Source organism: Falco peregrinus, chromosome 5, assembly GCF_023634155.1.
Source record: "Falco peregrinus isolate bFalPer1 chromosome 5, bFalPer1.pri, whole genome shotgun sequence".
Classification (NCBI taxonomy): Eukaryota; Metazoa; Chordata; class Aves; order Falconiformes; family Falconidae; genus Falco; species Falco peregrinus.
Window position 1 is genome coordinate 32,727,209 of NC_073725.1, and position 21,975 is coordinate 32,749,183.

A 21,975-nucleotide genomic window follows, 5' to 3' on the forward strand; every position below is an offset into this window, starting at 1 on the left:
AATGGTTATGTTTAAATTGATTGAAATAATTTTCCATAGATTTTTATTAATTACAAAAATGCCATACATAAGGTGGAATATGCTCTGTTGTTTCACATAATTCTAGGGGAGTGGTTTTGTATCACAGATAACTTTGCTTTTGTAGTAAGGATAGTTCCTAGGCAATGCCTTCTCATGTGGTGTTGCAGAAACAAATACCTTGAGCCTGTATGTTTCTGTACTGTAAACTTCTTACTCTTGTTTTTCCAACTGGAAGTATTTACTACCTTAGTCTGTCTTGTGTCTGCAAAATTAGTTTCAATGGCTTTACAAGTTTTAGTTGAGAGCGTATACCATACTTGTCTCCCTTTCTAGTTGGATGCGTAGGCTATGCATAAGTAATTTTATTATAATAAATAGTAAATTGTTTTTGTAATTGTTGCTCATCTGATGAGTTTCTTGTCTGTTATGCCAGAAAACCCTCCTGTCATCTGTGTAGACGCAGAAAGGAAATGCAATCTGAAATCCTTTTTTATGCTTTCTACATAGATTTGGGAAATAAGGCACTCCAAATAGCTGGATTTGAATTATGGTATTTCTGTTGTTTTGAAGTATGGTATACCATGTGTGACTATAATTTGTATTTCTGAGTCCTTTAATACAAGTATGACTTCAGCCTAACTTCAGTTATGACTGATTTTAACCTTGTGGGTTTTAGGTCATTCTCCCCCTGCACCAGCCTTCAGCTGTAGAGCGATGCTGATACCAACAGTAAAAGCTTGAACTTCTCTGAAAAAAAATAGGCTTTTCATATTTTCATATTATGGCAATTTTACCTAGCATAGCTATGTTTTTACACTTTGCTAGCTTCCTAGAGCAGAAACCTTCGTGTGTGTATATATATATTTTTTCCCCCAAACTACCAGTATGTTTCCTGTTACTATTCAGGTGTCACAGTTTTGATTCGTTAGCAATCTGTCATTCACTGCTTATACCTATCTTGGCAGTGAACTTTGTTTCAGAGTTTTTCTTGATTCTCTTATTCACTTGTACACAGTTGTGCTGGTTTTGGCTGGGGTAGAGTTAATTTTCTTCATAATAGCTAGTATGGGGCTATGTTTTGGATTTGTGCTGGAAACTGTTGATAATTCAGGGGTGACTGTAGTTATTGCTGAGCAGTGCTTGCACAGAGCCAAGGACTTTTCTGCCCTTAATACCACCCCAGCAGGAAGTAGCTAGGAGTGCACAAGAAGTTGAAAGGGGACACATCTGGGACAGCTGACCCCAACTAACTAAAGGGATATCCCGTACCATATGATGTCATGCTTAGCATATAAAGGTGGGAAAAGGAGGAGGAAAAAGGGGACATTTGAAGTTTATGGCGTTTGTCTTCCCAAGTAACCGTTACACGTGATGGAACCCGGCTTTCCTGGAGATGGCTGAGCACCTGCCTGCCCATGGCAAGCAGTGAAAGGACTTGGTTTGCTTTGCTTGTACACATGGCTTTTGCTTGCTTTACCTATTAAACAATCTTTATCTCAACTGACATGTTTTTTCACTTTTCTGATTCTTTCCTCCATCCCACTGGGGATGAAGTGAACAAGCGCTTGGTGCTTAGTTGCCACCTGGGGCTAAACCACAAGAACAGTGTACCAAACAGTAGAACATGGAGTATTCCAGGTCCCAGGATTTACCAGTTTATTGAAGACTTGAATTTAGAGAAAGCTAGAACAACAGATTGTAGCTGATCGATTTAGAAGTTACTGAAGATTTATCCAACTTTTTTTGCCTCTTCTCTGCAAATTGGTTGTTGGAAGCAAGTTGCTTCCCAGAATTCCAGTTAACTTTGGTTGACATCCCTTATTAGTATAGATCCTCTCATGTAGCTCTTCCTTTGGGGTGGAGTGCTAATACATGCACAAAAACATGGACTTGATTATATTGAGAGATTGATTATTTAGCCATCTTGGGTTCCTTTTGATGTGAATTTCTCTGTTTCATGGAGATAGCTGTGCTTTTATTTAGTCCTTCATGTCTGCTTTCTCTGTTTTCTGTACTGTTTCTTCTAGGATAAGTTGGATATCCAACATTATTGTGGTGGTCTCTCCTGAAAATATTGAAACAATGAAGTCTATCGTTGAAAAATATGGCCACAAAAGAGTTATGATAGTAAAAGGTGGAATAACTCGTCACCGGTCAATTTTCAATGGCCTGAAAGTATTTTCAGAGAATGAATTTTCCAACCAACTGCTCCAGAAACCAGAAGTAGTGATTATCCATGATGCTGTGAGACCGTTTGTTGAAGAAGATATTCTTTCAAAAGTGGTTATAGCTGCTAAAGAACATGGGGTAGGTACTACACAGCAATGTGACTCTGCAATGTCATTTATACTGTAGAGTGTAAAATCATGATTGGTAAATAAGGATTTTTTTCCCCAGCAATTGTATTAATACATTGATTTTAAAGTAGAACAGATTCAGAATCCCTACTACACAGAGAGGTCAGATGGGGGAGGGAAACATTTTTTAAATGCCACAGTTGTTATTTGCTACAGGGAATAATTATTGCCATAGAAACTATCAGTAATATTGAATTAATCAGCAATTTGTTAGTTAAAAGGTAGATTGCATGAATATAGTTCACCTTTTTTTCCATGCAGAATTCTCACCTAATGCTAGAGTAGTTCAGTTAGTGATTACTAATAATAATCAAAGGGAGTACTGCATTGATTGACTCACAAACTTTGTGTTTTCCTCTCAAACTTGCATGCGAATCCTGAGTAAGTGGCAAGAGACCTATCTGTATTAACGCTAAATTCTTCTAGAATCTGTAAGCATTGCAAACTACTGGGAAAAAGGGGAAGCAGAAAGCTTCCAACTGTAGGTTTGAGATCCTCCTGGCCATTGCTGCATCTGAGGACTGGGAATATGCACAGGAACCAGAAAGATTTCTGAGAAAGTAAGTGATATGTGAAAGGGAAGAGTTGGTAGAAGTTGTTATGCAAGTAGAATAGTAGGGTTATTAAAGGCATGCACTAGCAACAAGAGGAATTGGTTGATAAACTGGCTGACAAGACAGGGAGGTAAGAAATCATGACTTAGCCACAGGCTTGTTTGTTACCTTTACCTTGCACTTCAGTTCTCCATTAATAAGGTAATAGAATGCTTTCCTACTTCAAGGGGTTGATTTGAGGTAGAAGTCATTAGTGACTGCAGATTGTTGAGGTATTAGAAAGCTAGGAAAATCTGCCACTGCTTGTCTTCTTTCAGGAAATGAGGTAAAAGATAAGCTAATCATCAGATGACTTGTGACTTTGACAGTGGAATAGAGTCCAAAGAATTAACTGTGATATTTCCTTAGCACTCCTCCACCTTTTTTTGAAAGCTTGTAGTGTAAAATGGGAATGTACAACTTGTTAAAATATTGATTATGAACATTAAATCATGTAAGGTCTTTCAGAACACTGTTAGAAATGTAAATATATTGAGCTTCTTACTAGTAGGCCTGTACTTGGCCTTAATGAGATTAATAATTAAGATTGGCTTAATTAGAAATGGCAATAAAGTAGAAACTCTGCTCTATAGTTCTCAGTGATACAGAACATAAGTTTCCAGTCATTAAAACTTAAGTTCCATTAGAATTTTAACAAGTTTTTTGACCTTTCTCATATAGCACAAAATAGCATTCCAGAATTGATTCTTTGCCAAAGATTTTAAAATGGATCCCCTTTGTAAATCTGTTTTGAATGTGATTCTTTGAGAGTAGTAGGAGAATGGGGTTAATTGTAATCATGAAAAGAGTAACTGTTTTCTGAATGTGTTTGTGTGTAGATGTCTTTGCCCATTATAGTATATCATATCTCATTTGTTGTTCTGTTTTCAGTTTTTTAACTTGTTCACTTTTTCTTGAAACTTGTGTGATTTTAATGTAATATTTTTTCCTGGTTTTCTTTTTAATTGAGTGTAAGACATCTTCAGTAAAATAGTCTCCACTGACTACCTCAAGGCGGTGTTGTCTAGTTAATCTGAACTTCTGGCTGGCAAATATATCCTTACCTAGATCACTGAAATATCGTTTGATCTCAAAAAGGTGATCTTACACATTTGTCATAGGTTTTTTTTTCATTGTAGAATATGTCTGAAATGTGCATGTTATTTATTGGTTCTCTGGTGGTTTCCCGTGTTGGCTTAGATCCACTGAGTTCAGTGAGGCAAGGCCGTCAGAGAACTGGACTCCAGAAGATGTTAGCTATTCATGTTACCTGACAAAGTAATTGAATTAAGGAACATGAGAAGGACTTCATTTTATGTAACAAATTGGAAAAACTTCCTGCCAGAGAGAGGTGGCTGTCTTCAGTTGACAACTATAGAATTCTGAAGGACTAATGACTGGAAAGCTAAGACACTCTCTCAAAACTAACATGGATGGTTTTGAATATCAGAAAAAAATTGATCAAGAGAGGCTATCATCTTTAGTTCTTCCTATAGTCACATTCTTTGCATATCTATAAGGGAGTAAATTCTTCAATCTTTCAGTACAAAAAGTAATTACTTCCTTTTGCATTATGTAGAAAGGCACAAAACCTGGCAGAAACATCATATTAAATCACTAGTGTAACAGGGGTAATGCTGTATTGTTGTTCATCTGCATACCATATAGATAGCATAATTATGAGAAGCTTTAATGTTCTTTAAAATGGCAATTGATCAAGTAAGTTACTGCACATCTAGCTGCCAATTGTCAGACAAATAAACTGCTTTATTACACTTACTAATCATTTTGTTATTTGCCTGTAGGAATCAAAAGGTGCACCTTATCCAGAACTAGTAAATTATGCCTTAAATCCCCCAAACAATCCCTTGATTATGTGAAAATATTACTTTGTAACCAATTAAATTCCATTTATGTTTTTTGGGTAATTTTTTAATTAAAATTACATGTTTCTAGAAACAAATTCTTTATTGCTTGTAAAAGTTGGGAAAAGTGGAAGCTTTGGAAGGCATCAGTCCAAAGCCTCTAGCAACATCTCATTGCCAACATTGCATTTTAAACAACATAACTAAAAAGAAAAATGCTTACAAGGGAAAAAATCAGGAAGGTGGGGGGAGAATGTCAGTTCTGCTACTGAAAATTGGAAAAAAAAAGGCACATATAGTCAAAGACTCTTTCTGTAGTTAAACTAGATTTGTAAGTATAGTTTATTTCTTTGAAAGGACTGAATCAAACAGCATTTTTAAAAGCTGGTTTCTGGAAGCTGTCTAACATAATTACTTTATTCTCAGCTTTAGCAAAGATCTGAATGAAGCATATAGGCCAATACAGATGTGCAGGGCTACTCAATCTCATGGACTCTTATTCATATACACAATCAGTGAAAATAATACCCCTGGACAGAAAACAATACATACTATACTCAGTTTGTTCCTGTCTCTGAGTTTACTCAGACTCAATGCTACCATTATCAGTCTTTCTCTATTGGAAGCTTGGAGCAGAAAACATACACGCTGTTCTTTCACCCAGTTACATGAAGCATTTTATTTTGCTATCTATGATTGAGTTGCATTAGCAAAGTATGGTGGGTGACAAACCAAAAACCTTTTTTTTTTCCTGGTGGAGGAGGACTTCAGTGAATAAATAGGCTGATCTGGTGTGGTATACTTGAATGGGGACAGCAATGCTACAGCAGTTCTGCTCATTCTGTCCTTCCTTTGTTCTTTTTCTCTTAGAAGCAATTATCTTTTTGTGTTTTCTTATCTCCTCTGTTCGTACCATATATGGAATATTTTACATGTGAACTTTTTCCTCTTTGTTATGCTCAACCTGATTTTAGCCAGCTGTAAAGGCTGCATCAGTAACAGACCATCTTTGATTCATATTTATACGGTGAGTCATCTGAAGTCATCCTGTGCCTGTGTTCTCAGAGGTTCTGCTTTCATTCTGTGCTTGATACTTTGGGGGTCTCCTGCTGTCATGTCAGGCACTTGTACAAAAGCAGAATCAAGAACTGAGGACATGCTACTGTCCTGACATGAACGTTATTCCGCTGATGGAATGAGTTCTGTAATTTAGGAGACTGACTTACGTCAGTGTAAAAATACATATTGATGAATTATAGGGGTGTAATACAGCAAATTTAGAAGAAAACAATTGAAGAGCTACATACTCTTAACCATGCTGAGGCACATGAAGGAGAGAGAGGTAATTTGAGACAACCAGCATGGCTTCACCTGAGGGCAAGTCCTGCCTGACCAACCTAGTGGCCTTCTGTTACGGAGTGACTACATCAGTGGGCAAGGGAAGAACTATGGATGTCATCTGTCTGTGTGTCTGTAAGGCCTTTGACGTCCCCCACAACATCCTTCTCTCTCAGTTGGAGAGATGTGGATTTGATGGGGTGGACTGTTCAGTGGGTGAGGAATTGGTTGGATGGTTGCATCCAGAGGGTAGTGGTCAGTGGATCAATGTCCAAAATGGAGATGGGTGCCAAGTGGTGTCCCTCAGGGGTCTGTATTGGGACCAGTGCTGTTTATCGTCTTTATCAATGGCATAGGCAGTGTGGGGTTGAATGTACCCTCAGCAAATTTGCAGATGACACACCTGAGGGATGGGATGCCATCCAGAGGGACCTGGACAAGCTCAAAAAGTGGGTCTGCGTGAACTTAATGAGGATCAGCAAGGCCAAGTGCAGGGTCCTGCACTTGGGTTGGGGCAACCCCTAGTATCAATACAGGCTGGGGGATGAAGGGATTGAGAGCAGCCCTCAGAGGACTTGAGTGTACTGGTGGAAGAAAAGCTGGACACGAGCTAACACTGTGTGCTGTCAGCTCAGAATGCCAACAGTTTCCTGGGCTGCATCAAAAGAAGCGTGGCCAGCGGGTCAAGGGAGGTGAATCAGCCCCTCTGTTCTGCTCTGGTGAGACCCCACCTGGAGTGCTGCGTTCAGCTCTGGGGCCTTCAGCACAGGAAACACATGGACCTGTTGGAGAGGGTCCAGAGGAGGGTCAAAAAATCAATCAGAGGGATGAAACATCTCTCCTGTGAAGAAAGGCTGAGAGAGTTGGGGTTGTTCAGCCTGGAGAAGTGAAGGCTTTGGAAAGACCTTAATTGCAGCCTTGCAGTACTTAACAGGGGCTTATAAGAAAGATGGGGACAAACTTTTATCAGGGCTTGTTGTGATAGGACAAGGGGTAATGGTTTAAAATTAAAGGAGGGTAGATTTAGACTAGATGAAAGGAAGAAACTTTTTGCAGTGAGGGTGGTGAAACACTGGAACAGGTTGCACAGGTGACAGATGTCCCATCCCTGGAAATAGTCAAGGTCAGGTAGGACAGAGCTGTGAGCAACCTCATCTAGTTGAAGATGTGCCTGGTCATTGCAGGGAGATTGGACTAGATGACCTTTAAAGGTCCCTTTCAACCCAAGCTGTTCTATGATTCTACATTGTTGTGAAGATCAGAAATTATTCAGTAGGAAACTTTTCTGAATGTGTGAAGAAATCAAGTGTGGTTTTGCTGCTGTACAGAAAATAGGTACAGAGTGTATTATTCCTTTTTCAACTCTGTGGTAACGGATAACTATCAGAAACATAGTAATGTTTCCATAGTTTATGGGATTATTGGTCCCATAGAAAGTTATAACCTTCTTGGCCAAGTTGTTAATTGTTTTCTATGTTGAATAGAGAACCAATATATTGTTAGCAAATACTTGAAGTCTTTGTCCTAACAAGTTATAGTGTTTGGTGGTAGGAAAGCACGGGTAAGGGGAGAAACAACTCTGCCATTTCCCAGTTTCAGATTAAGTGATTTAGGTGATTTATTGCATTCATTAGGAGGGATGCAACTCAACCAACTGAAATACATAAATCATCGACAGAAATCTGAATTATCATCTCCCTTCCTTTTTTGTAGCATTTCTATGCTGTACTAATGGAGCCAGCTGTGCCTAATACAACTAGTATTTAATCCTTTTTAAAAAAGTGGCTTAATCCCACATTTTTTAGCTTCTGGAAGTCTACACATACAGTAATTTTTACCTTTTTTTAGGTAGGATTAGGTTATCCTGTAAATAGTTTTTGAGCATAGCTTCCTGTACTTAAGGTTGCTGAGGTAATTTTTATGCAATGACTGTAAAATGTACCTCCTTTAAATTCAGAGAAACTATGTATATGACACGGCTGTGGATTTGAGGCTAATTGAAATCTGTATGCTTTATCTGAGAAAATACGACTTCGGAAAATGAAGCAGCTTTTAGAAAAGATGTGTGTAGTCACTGAGATTTCTCCTTCCTGCAGCAGATCAAAGGAGTAAAGAATACTTCCTTAAAATAAGGGAAATAGTAGTTTTTCCAGCATGTGTGAGGAGCTGAATAAAGGCCTTGGATTATTCTAGCCACTTCTACATGGCAAGATCTGGAAGGGATTCTTAGCCATATCTCTCGGGCTAAGGGTTAGACGTGCACACCTCCCTGAGTTTTTCCCTGTCTCACCAAATATTGCACTGAAAAGAAATTTTGAGTTTTCATCCAGAAATGCCCCCAGCTGCATTTTGGCTGAGTTTGTGATCTGGGTGGTTGTGGCAAGGACAACACCAGCCCTGCAGGTTAGGCAAAGCTTCTGAAAGCCAACTTGGCCTGCTTCATATGCTGTAAGTTTGCTGGACTGGTTCTGCGCTTATACTCCTGTTTGTGAGAAGGTAAGTGGGTTGTGGTACGGATAAAACTAAAACTGCCTTGAGGAGCATTGGAGCATGTAGGAGAGAATTCATTGAGGTATCAAATACATACATGCATGTATTTGAGCCAGACTTTCATGGTAAGGTATAATGATCCATTTTGCAAGATCCTTGATGACAGAGGTCTTAGATGAAGCTTGTATAAAGAGGTGACTTAAATTTTGAATCTAATGGGCTGTGAGAGGAAGAAGCTCGGGTGCAAGGTTTCCAGCAAGGAAAGGACACAAGCAGTTCCAAGAGAAGCAGCTGAGTGAATTCAGAAGGCAAAAACATTTGATCAGCAGGTGCAGAGTTGCTTAGGGAACTGCATGACCACAAACTATAGTGCCTGTGGTTTTGGTTGCTCAGGACTGTGTGTGGGGGAAAGAGTTATTAATAAAACATTGCAGTTTTGCATTTGGTTGATTAAATTGTGCAAGAGTCCTCCTACAACACCTCAGGATTTTTTTTTCTCGTTTCTTCATAATATGATGCAAATTGTGTGTTTAATGATATGCCGTGGATCAGTAGCCTTCACATCCTGGTCTTGTTGATTTTGTAATGATGTAGACTTTCTGGAGGTAAAATGTAACTTCTTAACTGTAATTGTAACTCTTGTGGCAGTAGTTGCAAGATTTCTACTCCAGTGGATATAAATGTGAACTCCTCTTTATACTGACTTACTCTAATATGCAAAATCCTTTGTGGCACACAGCACTCTTACTGATAGCTTTTGCAATGTAAATCAGTAATTAGGGTATGAAAGATGGCTTGCTGACTGCAAGATATGTTTCATGTTTTGTTAATGCAAGATAATACTATGCAGTCAAAAGAAAAAGTCTTGTTAATTTTGGAGGCAAAAATGATTGGTTTTGTGATTAGTTTTTATAGCAAATATTCTGTTTAATTTTTGCCACCTAGATTTGCAGTATAGCACTAATTAGAACAAGAAAGTGTTGGTAGCTCATCTTATGTTGAATGAATGCCAAAATTTAAAGCTGTAAGTATACTTTAAAATATTGCTAAAAACTATTGTTAGTATACTGGCCACATGATTTGCTTTGGAACGTTTAAATTGCTTAGACCGAATTTTACATCTTATAGAATCCATCACGATTGTGTATAATATACAACTATTGCTGACAACTGAAAAGATTAAATATATTGTAAGAAAGTCTTGAAGCACTATACCAGCATGTGCTGCTCTTTAGGTGGGGGATGCTATGTGTGGTCTGGATCTTGTACTTAGTATGGGTCTTTGGTAGCATTATGCAGGCTCTATACAAACTTTGAAGTACTTTAAAAAAATATAATCTATCAAGAAGAAAACAAAACCTTAATAAATGAGAACATGTTGTTAAACATTACCAGTTATTGCACTGTGACAAAAATTAGCTGAATATGTTGACTAAAGTAGTAAGACCTTATTTGGCTAAAAATACAATAAAACATATTTTATTGATTGCATTTATGGAAAACACAAAGTTCCTTGACCATTCTTGAATTTCTCACAAGGAATATGCTAGGAGAAATACTGGATAATTTGTATGACACCATTGAAGTTGTATATATTGGTTTAATCCTGCTAACTCTTGTAATTTTATTCTTTATTACATTAAAAATAGTTCATCTGATTTATGGCAGTAATTCATGATACAAGTGTAACATAAATGACATTCGTAAGACTGACTTTCAATCTGCTTTTTAAAAAAAATCCAATTTTAATATGAAATCAAAGTTTTACATAAATAGTTGTATTATTGTTGTTTGCAGTACCACTCTGCTTTTTCTTGGTGCATGTGTCTGGTCTTGGTTTTGTTTCTCCACATTCAGTATGTTGAGCTTGTTTTCAGTTCTGGTGTTGAAAAATCGCAGCCTGTGATATGCTGAGTTTAGTTCTGCTTTCTTCCTCTACCTTATATATGTATTTTCAGTTGCATATTCCTATTGTTCTGTCTTTTTGAGGGGAAACTTTCTGATTTTCTATGAGAAACCTTACTTTTTTTCACAGAACAACAAATAGAATTTAGCATGTTGTCTATTAGATCAAAATGGTACTTATACTGATGCTTAGAGGTAAATGCTTTAAATACGAAGAATAGAAATGTAAAGTAAAAATGTGCAGTCTTAATTTTTGAGCAACAGTTTCTGTTTTCAGTAATCTTCCTGAGTTTGCTGTAGCAAATTGGGGCTCTGACATGTCTTGATATACATGTACTATCCCCGGTTACTCAGATAGTATGTTCTGATAAAGGTGACCTCATTAGAAGAAATGTTTTCTTTTTCTTAAACAGTGTCATAAATATACATTACGTTTGTTTAAGGCATTCTGTGTCTTTGAAGTCAGTTCAATGTACAACATAGTGTCAGGTCATTAACATTGGATCAAAGTGTATATTAAATTTCTGATTAAACATCCCCTCTTTTGCAGCTAGGAATAAACACAATTATAACTTCTTCCTTCCTGGTGTTGGTTTAAGATTAACATGTGCCCAATTCTAGCGAGTTCGACTGTTGCTTGTAGCCAGCTGGATAAGCAGACTTTAAGGAAGTTAGGTGAAGTTTAGCATACAAGGCTTTTTTTCATAGTGTTCAAAACTCCTTACATCTGTTCTAATTAACTTTCTTTTTGTCTGGCTGATTATTAGTTTTAATATCTGTGTTAGACAAGGCTTGTTTAACGTTTCAACCAGTGCTGTCCTTGGGCAATTAAAAGCTGCCAGTACAAATATGTCAAGATAGTTGGAATTGGACTGGTTGGTGATACTGCCTACACAGAAGAAATTTTAGTGGGTATCTCACTAATGAGAATCAAAGATCCAGAAGCAAATTTCTAGTTGGATACACAACCCAGGCTGCAGATTTTACTTGTCAGTAGAAGAAATAGAGTAGAAGGCATCCTGTCCCCACCACAGCTACATGGTAGAGTCTGGGTGTGAGTGTGGGTGAAAGTGTGATATAGCGTGGACTCAAATTTGTGTTTCTGCATGACAATGAGAGTAGCTCTACCTTTATTGTGGTCTGCTATTCTTTACTGAGTCATCCTGGTTGTCCTGTAGTCCTGACTGCATGCCATATCTGGTCCTTCAAGAGAAACGTGCAGCTGAGGTACTGTTTGGGGTTGTCTTTTGGACGTGACATTAACAGAAGGAGTTGTGGGGGTGGATGGTGACAGGTTCAAGTTGAACCCATGCAGCCAGACTGCTGCTTTGCCTTGCTGTGGCAAGTAGGTGGGTTTTGGGTGCAGCATGACGTTATAACTGTGTGGTTTATGTGAAGGCTTGAATCAGTTTGGTTTGGAAGTTTGGCTAGTTTGGGCTTGAACATTTGTTCGCACCTAAGTTTAGAAAACTTTGCACATATAGCCAAATTGTAGTTAACTGTACTTCTGTATAGGAGTGGTAGCCTGTTCCTTTGTCTGTACCCCAATCTTTTCGATCCAAAAAAAATTGTTTTGCCAGTATTTATGTAGGTTGGAGGAGGAAATATTTCCATCTCTGCAGCAGAATCATAAAACTTCTCATATATTACTTCTGGTTATAGGGAGGATAAATTGTAGTCCTAGACAGCAGCTAGATACAAAATGCAGAAAAGGAAAAGAAAAAAGTAAGAAATAAAGATGCAATATTTCAATGCAGTACCTTGAATGTGCATTGAAAGAAATTCTCTTGTTTTATTTTACAAAGATGGTTGTATGACTTTGTCTTATTAGAAACTCTCCCCTTCGGATTTATAATATAAAAGATTTGAAAAGATCATTCTCTTAAATATATGAAATATTTTAATCTTATAATTGAGTTTTTTAATTTTGCTTTGAGGATTCTGATTGATAAATTTGAAATAAGAAATCTTTCACTAGAGACAATTCTTCCAACTTAAATGCCAATTACTGAGTATGGTTGAAGCATGTTTATTACTATAGATACAATTGGTTGAGTGCAGATGTCTGAATAGAAGAAATGCATGTTTCTACCCGTTTCATGCATCACAGATACTGTGTTTATTTCTGTATTTTTTTCATACTGTAGATGGCTGTGAATGCCATTCATGGTAAGTAGTTTGTGTAAAAGAATACTTTCCCTGTAGTAACATGTGGAAACAGTTTGATAGAATAAAACGAGTAGAAATTAATCATAGTTATTCTGAGCTTCTTTTGCTGGTTCATAGCCAGACCTCATTTAGAATGAAATCCTTAAGAGATGGTAGTGTTTGGTAACATATAAATAATCTTTCACCTAATAAAAAACATTCCAGGACATATTTTTAAACTGTTCGATACCTAGGTTGTCTAAATTAACATTGTTACTTTTATGGAGATGAGCAGTGTCCTAATGCAATCCGTGTTTTCATGGAAAAGCAAGACAAAATTGTTTGTACATTTACCAAATTCACCTCTACAAAATTGACTTTAATGGAGTTCCAAGATGGATGTATTTGTCCTGCTAAGTGTGGCTAGCCCCACAATCTCCAGACACAGTTTCAAAGAAATCAGCTGCTTTGAAGTAATGAAAATATTTCTAATATACTTTTATTTCCAGTGTATATGTGAAAGTCAAATTAATTTAGTTGCCCTGCCTTAGAAAAAATAATTTGGGAGTCTTTGTTCAGTACTATTTTGCTTGTCAGAGTTGAAAACAACTCTGATTAAAGAATTCACATTAATAAATGCGAATATTGAAAACATGTAAAAACATGACAATAGGGGCGTTCTTTTAAAGATAGCACTCATAAGCTATGCTTGTATGTGTTTGACATCAGAATTATTCCTAAGTAAATTGAAAACATTGAATCTAATGCAGTTAGGATGATTGGAATACAAAATGTACATTTACTTAATGCTACTAGACAGCTGAGAAGACAGAAAAGGGGAGATAAAGGCCATGAATGGAGAAGAAAAGTATTGGTGTAAAAACTAGAAGGGAGTCATGCTAGAAGGATGGGCAATCTGCTCATTTAGGACTAGACTCCAAAGTTTTAGGCTGTGATTGCCACTGACTTGAAGTTCAGGGTTGCAAATCGGCTGTGTAAGTGAACTCTGTGGGTCTGCATCAGTACTTGGGGCCTACTGGGGACAAGGGCGTACCAAAGACATAGCATACTTTTTTTTAGTATGCCAGCCTGCAGGATCTGTGGTTGTCTGAGCTTGTTGCCACACTGTTGTAAAACAAAAGGAATTGTAGTTGTGGTATTTTTTTGTAAGGACTTTGTGACACTGCAATTTTTTTTCCCCTTCCTGGTCCGTATCATTCAACTTGTTAAGCTTTGCAGCCATTTAGCATTCGTTGTTCTGTTGCAAATCTGGCTACTAAAAATGGTCAGATCAGTGATGATGCAGATGTGTTGGTTTTTCATGCTTTTTTTTTTGCTTCTGGATATTTGATAACTTGTTTGTGGTAGGTTGTATTCTAGATGTGGAATGTTGGTCTCAGCTGCATAATGCACTGTGTGTTGGGGGTATTTGTAACCTGGATAATTTCTTGCTTGTGATAAAAGCTTCATTTCCCTCCCTAATCTATCTGGAAATTTTAATGGTTTCTTTTTTTTTTTTTTTTTTTTTTTCCCAAATAAAATGAGGTTTTTCAGGTTTTATGAATATTCAGTAAAAAGGTCTACTGCATTGTGTTATCCAGGTTGCTATATTGTGTGTAGGCTTCTGTGGCCTAAGCATTTGACCTTTATGTTGTAATGAAAGGTCTCATCAATACTGCTTGGATTTTACTCCCCTTGAACTGTGTTGTCTGATCTTAAAACACACCCTGGTTATGCATTCACTGATTACATGCATCTAAACAATTTCTTGTCAAAGTATGGTAAAACGAGAATGACACAGTGCTACTATTTAGTAGATTAGCATGCCTTGAATCTATTGAAAATACTAATGATACCCTATTATACTGACCTGCATTACGTAAGTAATCTTGTACTCTTTTTTTTTTTTTTTTCCAGTCACTGTTGAGTCTTTACACCTTGAACGTATGCTATACTCTAGGCAGTTATGCAAAAAACTGAATACAAAACTGAGAACCTTTTGTAAATGTTTTTGATTTTTGCTATTTAAAATGGGTTATAAAAGACACCTGTTGTTTCTAAAAGCATCTAGAGGCTGGTTCAGATTTCAGCAGATGGGTTGATAAGCTTACTTCCAAGAGATACCAGTCTGTCACTTCTGCTGAAGTTGATGGAATTCTGCGTTCTCAGGTCATTTTAGGACTGTTTTAAGGAAATGATAGAATAAAAGGATGTTTTTTGTTCCAGTATTTTGTCTGCAAAAGAAGCTTAAGTTAGCAGTATTTATTTCAATGTCTGTTATGCTATGAAATATTTATAGACCTTGCCTACAGAAATTTTGATACTTTAATGAATTTATTTAACAAAATATGCAAAAATGGGGAAAAGTGTATGTATTTCCTGGACATGCCAGTTTCACCAAAAGCAGTTCTTGACTGTGTTTCAAGTGGAGTGGCTTGTAAGGCTGTAAAGTGGACCTTTAAAGAAATTCAGTTTAACTATCCATTAACTATCCACTTCACATTCAGGAAGGGTGTATGATGCACTTTGTGTATGATTTTGAAAGCAAATCTGAGTCAAAATTATTAGAAATTGGAAGATAAATACTCTGAGTATGGAAATGTTAATATAAGACCCAGGCACTTGCTTTAGACACACAGGATTTGTATTTTGTGGTAGGTTAATTCAAAGTGTAAAAAAGATCTGTAAAACTACAATGACATCAACAAGTACTTACAATTTTAAATGTGGACAGTTCTAGGTTATAATTTTTTTTTTTTTTTTTTAATTCATGTTTGAACCTCTTGCCTGAGAGCCAGGCCAAATACCTCTACATTCCTGACATAAATAGCAAGTTGAAGCTTCTCAAACTAAAACAAATAAAATTTGAATACCTGATACTCAGTATATACAAGAAAGTATATACAAGAAAGTAAAGAAATACTAATATGGAAATAGTTCTTTGTTACTGATTTATAACCAGAAAACCAACATGGAAATTCTTTGCAAAGAATAAAATATTTGGTGTTGTAACTGAGTAGATGTAGACTAGCTGAATGATTATGTTCTTCATTTACACCCCACAGTCATCAGGGGAAAAAGCTCCTTTGGATACAGTAGTACCTCATTGTATTACTTGCCTTACTGTGTGCTAATGTTTAAGCTTCTGAACTAAAAAAAAATGTAGTCTGTAGCCCTGTCGTAAGTACCTAAATTCCCCCTTCAGTTCATTGGAAGACTGCTAGGAGTGGAATTGAGAAAAAGCTTTGTGCTGAGTAGGGAGGATGTTTGTGCTAACCAGAAGGAAATAGTGTAGAACGAGCCATAAATCTTAAACTGTGCCCCTATTTGGCCTGCATGTGAGAACAAAATTCACAGCTCAGTTCTTCTGTTTTTACATGCCAGATATTATTGGGTTGACACCATGAATGAAGTTACCCATGAGCCAATTTTGGACGTGCAGTGAGGTCCGTGTAAGCCAGCTTGGGTTTGGCAGCTGTGTTGATGTATGCCAGCTAGAGGATGCTGCCAGAAGCGCTGCAGATACAGCGTTTCCTGCATTAGGGACCCAGCTCTCTTGTCCCATATGAAAAGCAGGGCATACACAGGCCAGTATTTTCCTTTGCTTGATCCCAACTTCCCCCAGTCAGAAAGTGGCCTCAGGAACCAATGCAGTTCTTGTGTCACTGAGGTGGTAAACTCACCCCTGTGGTGGGTCACATCATGTGGCTGAGGGAGCTGGTGTGTGTGCTGAGGCAGAGAAAGGTCCTGCAGAAAGGAGAGCCAGGACTGAGCCAAACAACCAGCCGGTTGCTGTATCTTGTTTTAGGATTGTAAGGTTTCAACTCAGTGCTGCACCTCAGAGAGTACGCTCTAATCCACAGCCTGTGGCCTCAGCAGCTGACCATGTGAAGGTTTTCTGTGTAGTGGAAACTTCCTGGCTTTAGTAAGCACTAGAGCGCTGCGTTCCGCTATCAGAGCGTAGAGCAGGCATGGACAGAGTTGTCCTTTTTCGCAATAAAAGCGGAGTTCTTAAAAAATCAAGTTACTGCTAGTTACTGCGTACACAGAATTTCTCTCCCTCACATGATCAGAAGTCAGCCATAACTCTTATTCCTTGTATCAAACTTCATTTTTTCAGTGTCAGGTGTAGTTTGAGTGGACTTGCTGCTTTTTGTGCTTAACTTGTGATCCCTCCTTCGAACGGAGGGAGGGCAGGTAAGACAGTCTGCCACATCGGGCTCAGTTCTGTGGTAAACGTAAAGCAAAACTGTAGTTGCTTGAAAATGCGATTTGTTAAATTTTAGGTGCCATGAAGCTTTCAGTTAATCAAAAAGTTAATTGGGGATTTTAAAAAATTGACATGTTTGGATTTGTTAGAAATTAGATCTTCCTTGAATCTTCTGGAAGAGCTAGGCCTCAACAAGGCAGGAGATGTGGTTCAGTATTGTCACAAAGATACAGACATTCATAAATTTTTATTGTGCAATAAACCAGATGTCAAGAAAACAATGTGTTTCAGAGCTCTTTTAAGAATATAATTTTGAGTATTTCAATTTTATTTAGAATTGCAGTTTGGTTTTTTGTTCCTCAGAGTGCGTGTTTTACTTCTGAGATTTGGTTATGCAAGTCACATTGTATTCTCTGGGCCTGTTTTGTGCTTAAAATGTAACATGACATGATTGCTAAAAACTGTAATAAAATATTGGATCAGCCTAAGAAATCCTCTTTTGCTAACTGATTTTCTAGAATGGTAACTGTTCAGAATCAAAAATTTCAAATAGACTTAACTAATAGCAGAAAAGCTGTGGCTAGCATGCTACTCCATCTCTTTTCCCATGACCTTCTAATTTTATAATTTTTTTTGTGTGTGTGACCAATTAAAATATGACGGCAGAGCAAATAACATAGTCCAAATGCCCAGCAGCTGGGACACACAGAGGTAATAATCTATGTCCTAGAATCATAGGAAATAGAGAGGGGAGAAGTTGCAGATAGTTTAGTCTCTCTACTTCTGCTTATGCACAGCTTTTCCTCAGAGTGCATCTGTTAAATTTACTCCTCATTTAATACATTGATATATTACTGAAATTATAGTGATGTTTAGTTCTGTCAGTTTGTCTTTTCTGTTACAGAAGTAATGGATCTTGCCTAGAACAGAAAGATGGACTAGGTGACCTCTCAAGATCCTGTACAGACAGTTTTATGATTTCATGGTTCTCACTGATTTTTCTGTACCATGATTTGCCTTTGGATGATAGTATTTTGCGCCATGTAGGGTTTTATATAGGTATCTCTTTCCACATATTGGAAAGAAAAGGTGCTTTTCAGATTTTGAGAAAGTGGTTCAGGTATTTCTTGTCATATGAATCTTCTGAATCTCTTCTTTCCCAACTCCCTGCCTGGTAGTTCATGCATATCAGTACTCTTTGGGCATGAGAAACTGGTTCACATCTCTGTCCTCATTCTGTAAAAGAATGAATTAAGAAGCTGTATTTTAGAGCTCATAAAGTGCTCAACACACTGACTGCATTCCTCTTTGTTTTATTGTTCAGTAGTATGAAAGGCAGAGGGAAGACAAGAAGTTCTTTCTCTTCTGAGAGGAAAAAAACTTTGGGCTCACTTTTAGTGTCTCATTCTGCTGTTGTATGCATACCTGAGGTCAAGAATCTTGTAAGAGTGGACAGGACTCATATGTATGAGGCCAGAATTTGCCAACAGAAGATAAATGAAATAAACAGTAACAGTGCTCTTAATTTATGTGAGTTGACCTATTTTTTTTTCCTGTGTCAAAGCTCACTAGCCCTCAGAAGATCATACGTGGCTGCAGTGAAAACTGTTAGAATTCACCATTGGGAGTGTTTTTCTAGATATACTGATTTAAGATGTTGGTTAATTCTGAATGTTTTGAAAAGCATAATTTACTCTTTTTTTATTATTATTCATAAAAATAGATACTAAACAGTGTAGTGTAAAGATGCCATTCCCAGTGGTTGGTGGTGTTAGGGAGCATGCTTTTTGCCCTGTGAACTTGATAAGCCGTGTTCTGTCAGTGCATCCTTTTCTTCATTATTACATGGACAGCTCTTGTCCCAGTTATCCTCCTATAAAGTTCATGTGAGCATTTGATAAGTGTTGTTTGAATCATGGGTAACTTTCAGGTATCAAAATGACTAAAACCAGCTAGGACAGTTCTGTTTCAGAGATGCCATAGGTTTTTAATACTACATATAGGTAAAAAGATCAGAGATATATGTTTAATTGGTTTCAGATCTAAGCAAAACCAAAACTGAAATACAAGCGTCTAAATACCTGTTTGGGGGCACAGTGCTGCTGGATACTGAATACTTTCTGATGTATATACTGTGTTCCCAGTGATTTCACTGATAAGTGTGGTTGCTTAGTATTTCAGGTGTTGAATTCAGCATGGAAGAACAAGCTCAATTTTCTGAAACTGTTCTTGTTGCTTATTTCTGAACAGTTTGGCTGAACTGAAATCTGTGAAAGCAATAGGTGTTGTGGAATGTCAACTCAGGTGTGTCTCTTGCTGTTTGATATCTGAATAGGCCTAGAACTGTCCTCACAGAAACTGCTTAATATGCATGTAGAAAAAAGTCTGGAAAACAAACATCTCAGATCTGTACATGTATTTGCAGTAGGTGTTTATGAAGGGCTTAAGTTGGTTTGTTTTGTAAATTGGTTCTCAGTGTGTATACTTATGCAGTCTTCCATTGCTATATTAATGTTAAGTCTCATACAAAGTAGTATGACTTCTACTTACTTATCTTTTATATATCTAATAATGTATAAAATGTATTTTAAAGCTCTTTTTTGACTGCAGCTCTGATATACATTAATATATATAACATTTAGGCTTCTGTGTATTTTGTTCCACAGGCAGCAGGAGCAATTCGTCCTCTAGTTTCCACTGTTATTGCCTCTACTGCAGATGGCTGTTTAGACCACTCACTGGAACGTGCGAGGTACAGAGCGAGTGAAATGCCTCAGGCTTTCTTGTTTGATATAATCTACGAAGCATACCAACAGGCAAGACTTTGAAACTTTCTAAGACCTTCTTCCATTTACTTTATTTAAAAAAAAACTTCTTTCAAAAGTAGAGATTCAGCATCTATTTCAGATCACATACAACTGTATGAGTATTTTCTGTAGTCTTTTGATGAAAATGCTTTATAATTCTGATCTGTTCAAGGTTTCCAATTATCAAACTGCCAAATACAAGAGGGAGCGAGGAGTCTAAGCTATTGGAAAGACAGATTTGCTTTTAATTTTTATTGCACGTTAAATAGGTTACTTAAATGAGTGGGTTAATGTGTTTAAAGTTAGGTATGTATTAAGTATTTATTGTTGACTAAGAGTATCAGTTTTGGATGCACAGTGTAATAATGACATACAATAATATGATGCGATATAGACTTTTAAAATATTGGGATAATATTAATTTGATACATATAGGTAAATAAGCCTTTGATTTGCTTTGTGTTGCATGTGTATTCCACGTGCTTAGATTAATGGCTGAAAATAATATTTATGTAGTCTCTGTTGTCATTCTCCAATTTTTTCCCAATATGTTTCTTTAACATAATCTTTATTTAAGAAAATAAAAATTGTGGGTAGTATATTGAATCCTGACTCTTTTGCCTTTATCCTTCTTGAAGACTGCTTTTGTTTGCCCCACCCTGCATTCAGTTTGCTGGAAACACTCCAGGCTTTCGTCTCAGCGTACTACTTCCTTTTCATTCATCACCTTGTGGAAATTGCCTGTCCTCCAGGTATCTTTGAGACTGACTGGAAGCAGAGCATTTCTTCATTTGTGACTTGGAATTATTTTTCACTCCAGTAATGCTGACAGTCATACTTCCCATCAGTCAGAGTAAACAAGCCCAAATTACTGATCTCCACCTTCAGAGAGTACGTAGCTTAGAAGTCACCACCAGCAGAACAAATGTGTGGACAGGCGATGAGGAAGAAACAGTTGCTTAATTGTTCAGTAATTGTTTTACTTAGAAACTTTGGCACAAATTCCATGTCATACCCTTTATGCATGATACTTGAAGCTATTCTTAGATGCTGAAGATGAAGGGCTATCCAAGATGAAGAGCTACTCAAGTGATTGGACTAGCTCCAATCTTTTTAGTTCTAATGGGAAGCAGGGGGATGTTCTTGGTGTATAGGGATAATACACAGCCAATACTTCTAAGTGAGATTCTAGCTTGAATGTAGTCGGTATACTAATGATACAGGCAGCATATATATGTATAGAACACATCTCAAGAGACAACAGCTGCTGTTGGTTTTGCAAATGTTTCTTCCTTGTTGGTGTACCTCTTGGCAAATTGCACGTTTATGTGGTGTTGCTCGAAAAAACCACCAAAAACAGCCCCCTATTTTTTCCTTCTGCATTTGCTCTTAGTTTGCAGATACAGTAGAGCTGGCAAATATATAAAAAGCTTTTGCCCTAAATGCCTTGCTCAAAAGGCAACTATATTTGCAGTCCCTGTGCTCCTCTGAATAGTGTTCTCTTCTCACATATGCACTCCATCAGTCGTCTTTTTTGTATCCCTCCTCTTTCAAGAACAAACCACCAAAGTTGTTAGCAAGCAACTAAGGCTATGGTTCCTTGTCCCCAGTTCCCTTTGCATTGGCTAGATTCTGGTCATTTAAATGCTCTGTGCCTTGGAGCTCTCAGAAGGATAACACTTCACTAAACCTCTCAACTCATATTGTTTGCTAATTATTTATGTTTCAATGGTCTCTAACTGTCCAAGTCAAGGATTAAGACCCTATTGTTCTGGGAACTGTACAAACAAATAAAAAAAGATAGATAATCGTTGTCCTGAAAAACTTGGTCAAGCTACTGTAAGACAGATTTTTGTTGCAGGAATGGATGCAGCTTATGATGCTTCCTAAATACTAACATACCCATAATTAGTTCCCACAACAACCTGGTGAAGCATGTAAGTATCATCGTACAGATGATCAAAAAAAGATAAAATAATTTTTTACTCATGTTGCAGGTCATTCACAAAGCTGGGAATGGAATTAATTTTGGCTGACTTGGCACGGGATCATGATCCCACTCCTGTGTATTTTATACAGTTGTGACCTTTATGCAACAGCAGTGTGGGAAAAAAAGTCAAACATGCATTCCTTAGAAAGAAACTGTCCATTTTTGAATGTCCAGATTTGAATTACTGCTTCAAATAACATAGGCTTTTCAGTTACATTGTGGGTAATGTGGAATACTGCTTTCAAACTCTC

General features: G+C 37.3%; 1 protein-coding gene across 3 annotated transcripts in view; it reads left to right on the forward strand.

Annotated features, from left to right (window-relative positions):
* Positions 1–21,975, forward strand: part of CRPPA (CDP-L-ribitol pyrophosphorylase A) — a 125,457-nt gene that overhangs the window by 5,601 nt on the left and 97,881 nt on the right. For 2 of the 3 annotated variants that reach the window (XM_055806267.1, XM_055806266.1), the window contains exons 2-3: positions 2,049–2,328; positions 19,594–19,743. In XM_055806267.1, the coding sequence (XP_055662242.1) occupies positions 2,049–2,328; positions 19,594–19,743 (430 nt within the window). The remainder of the gene's footprint in view (positions 1–2,048; positions 2,329–19,593; positions 19,744–21,975) is intronic. The other variant, XM_055806268.1, reaches the window with a different exon arrangement.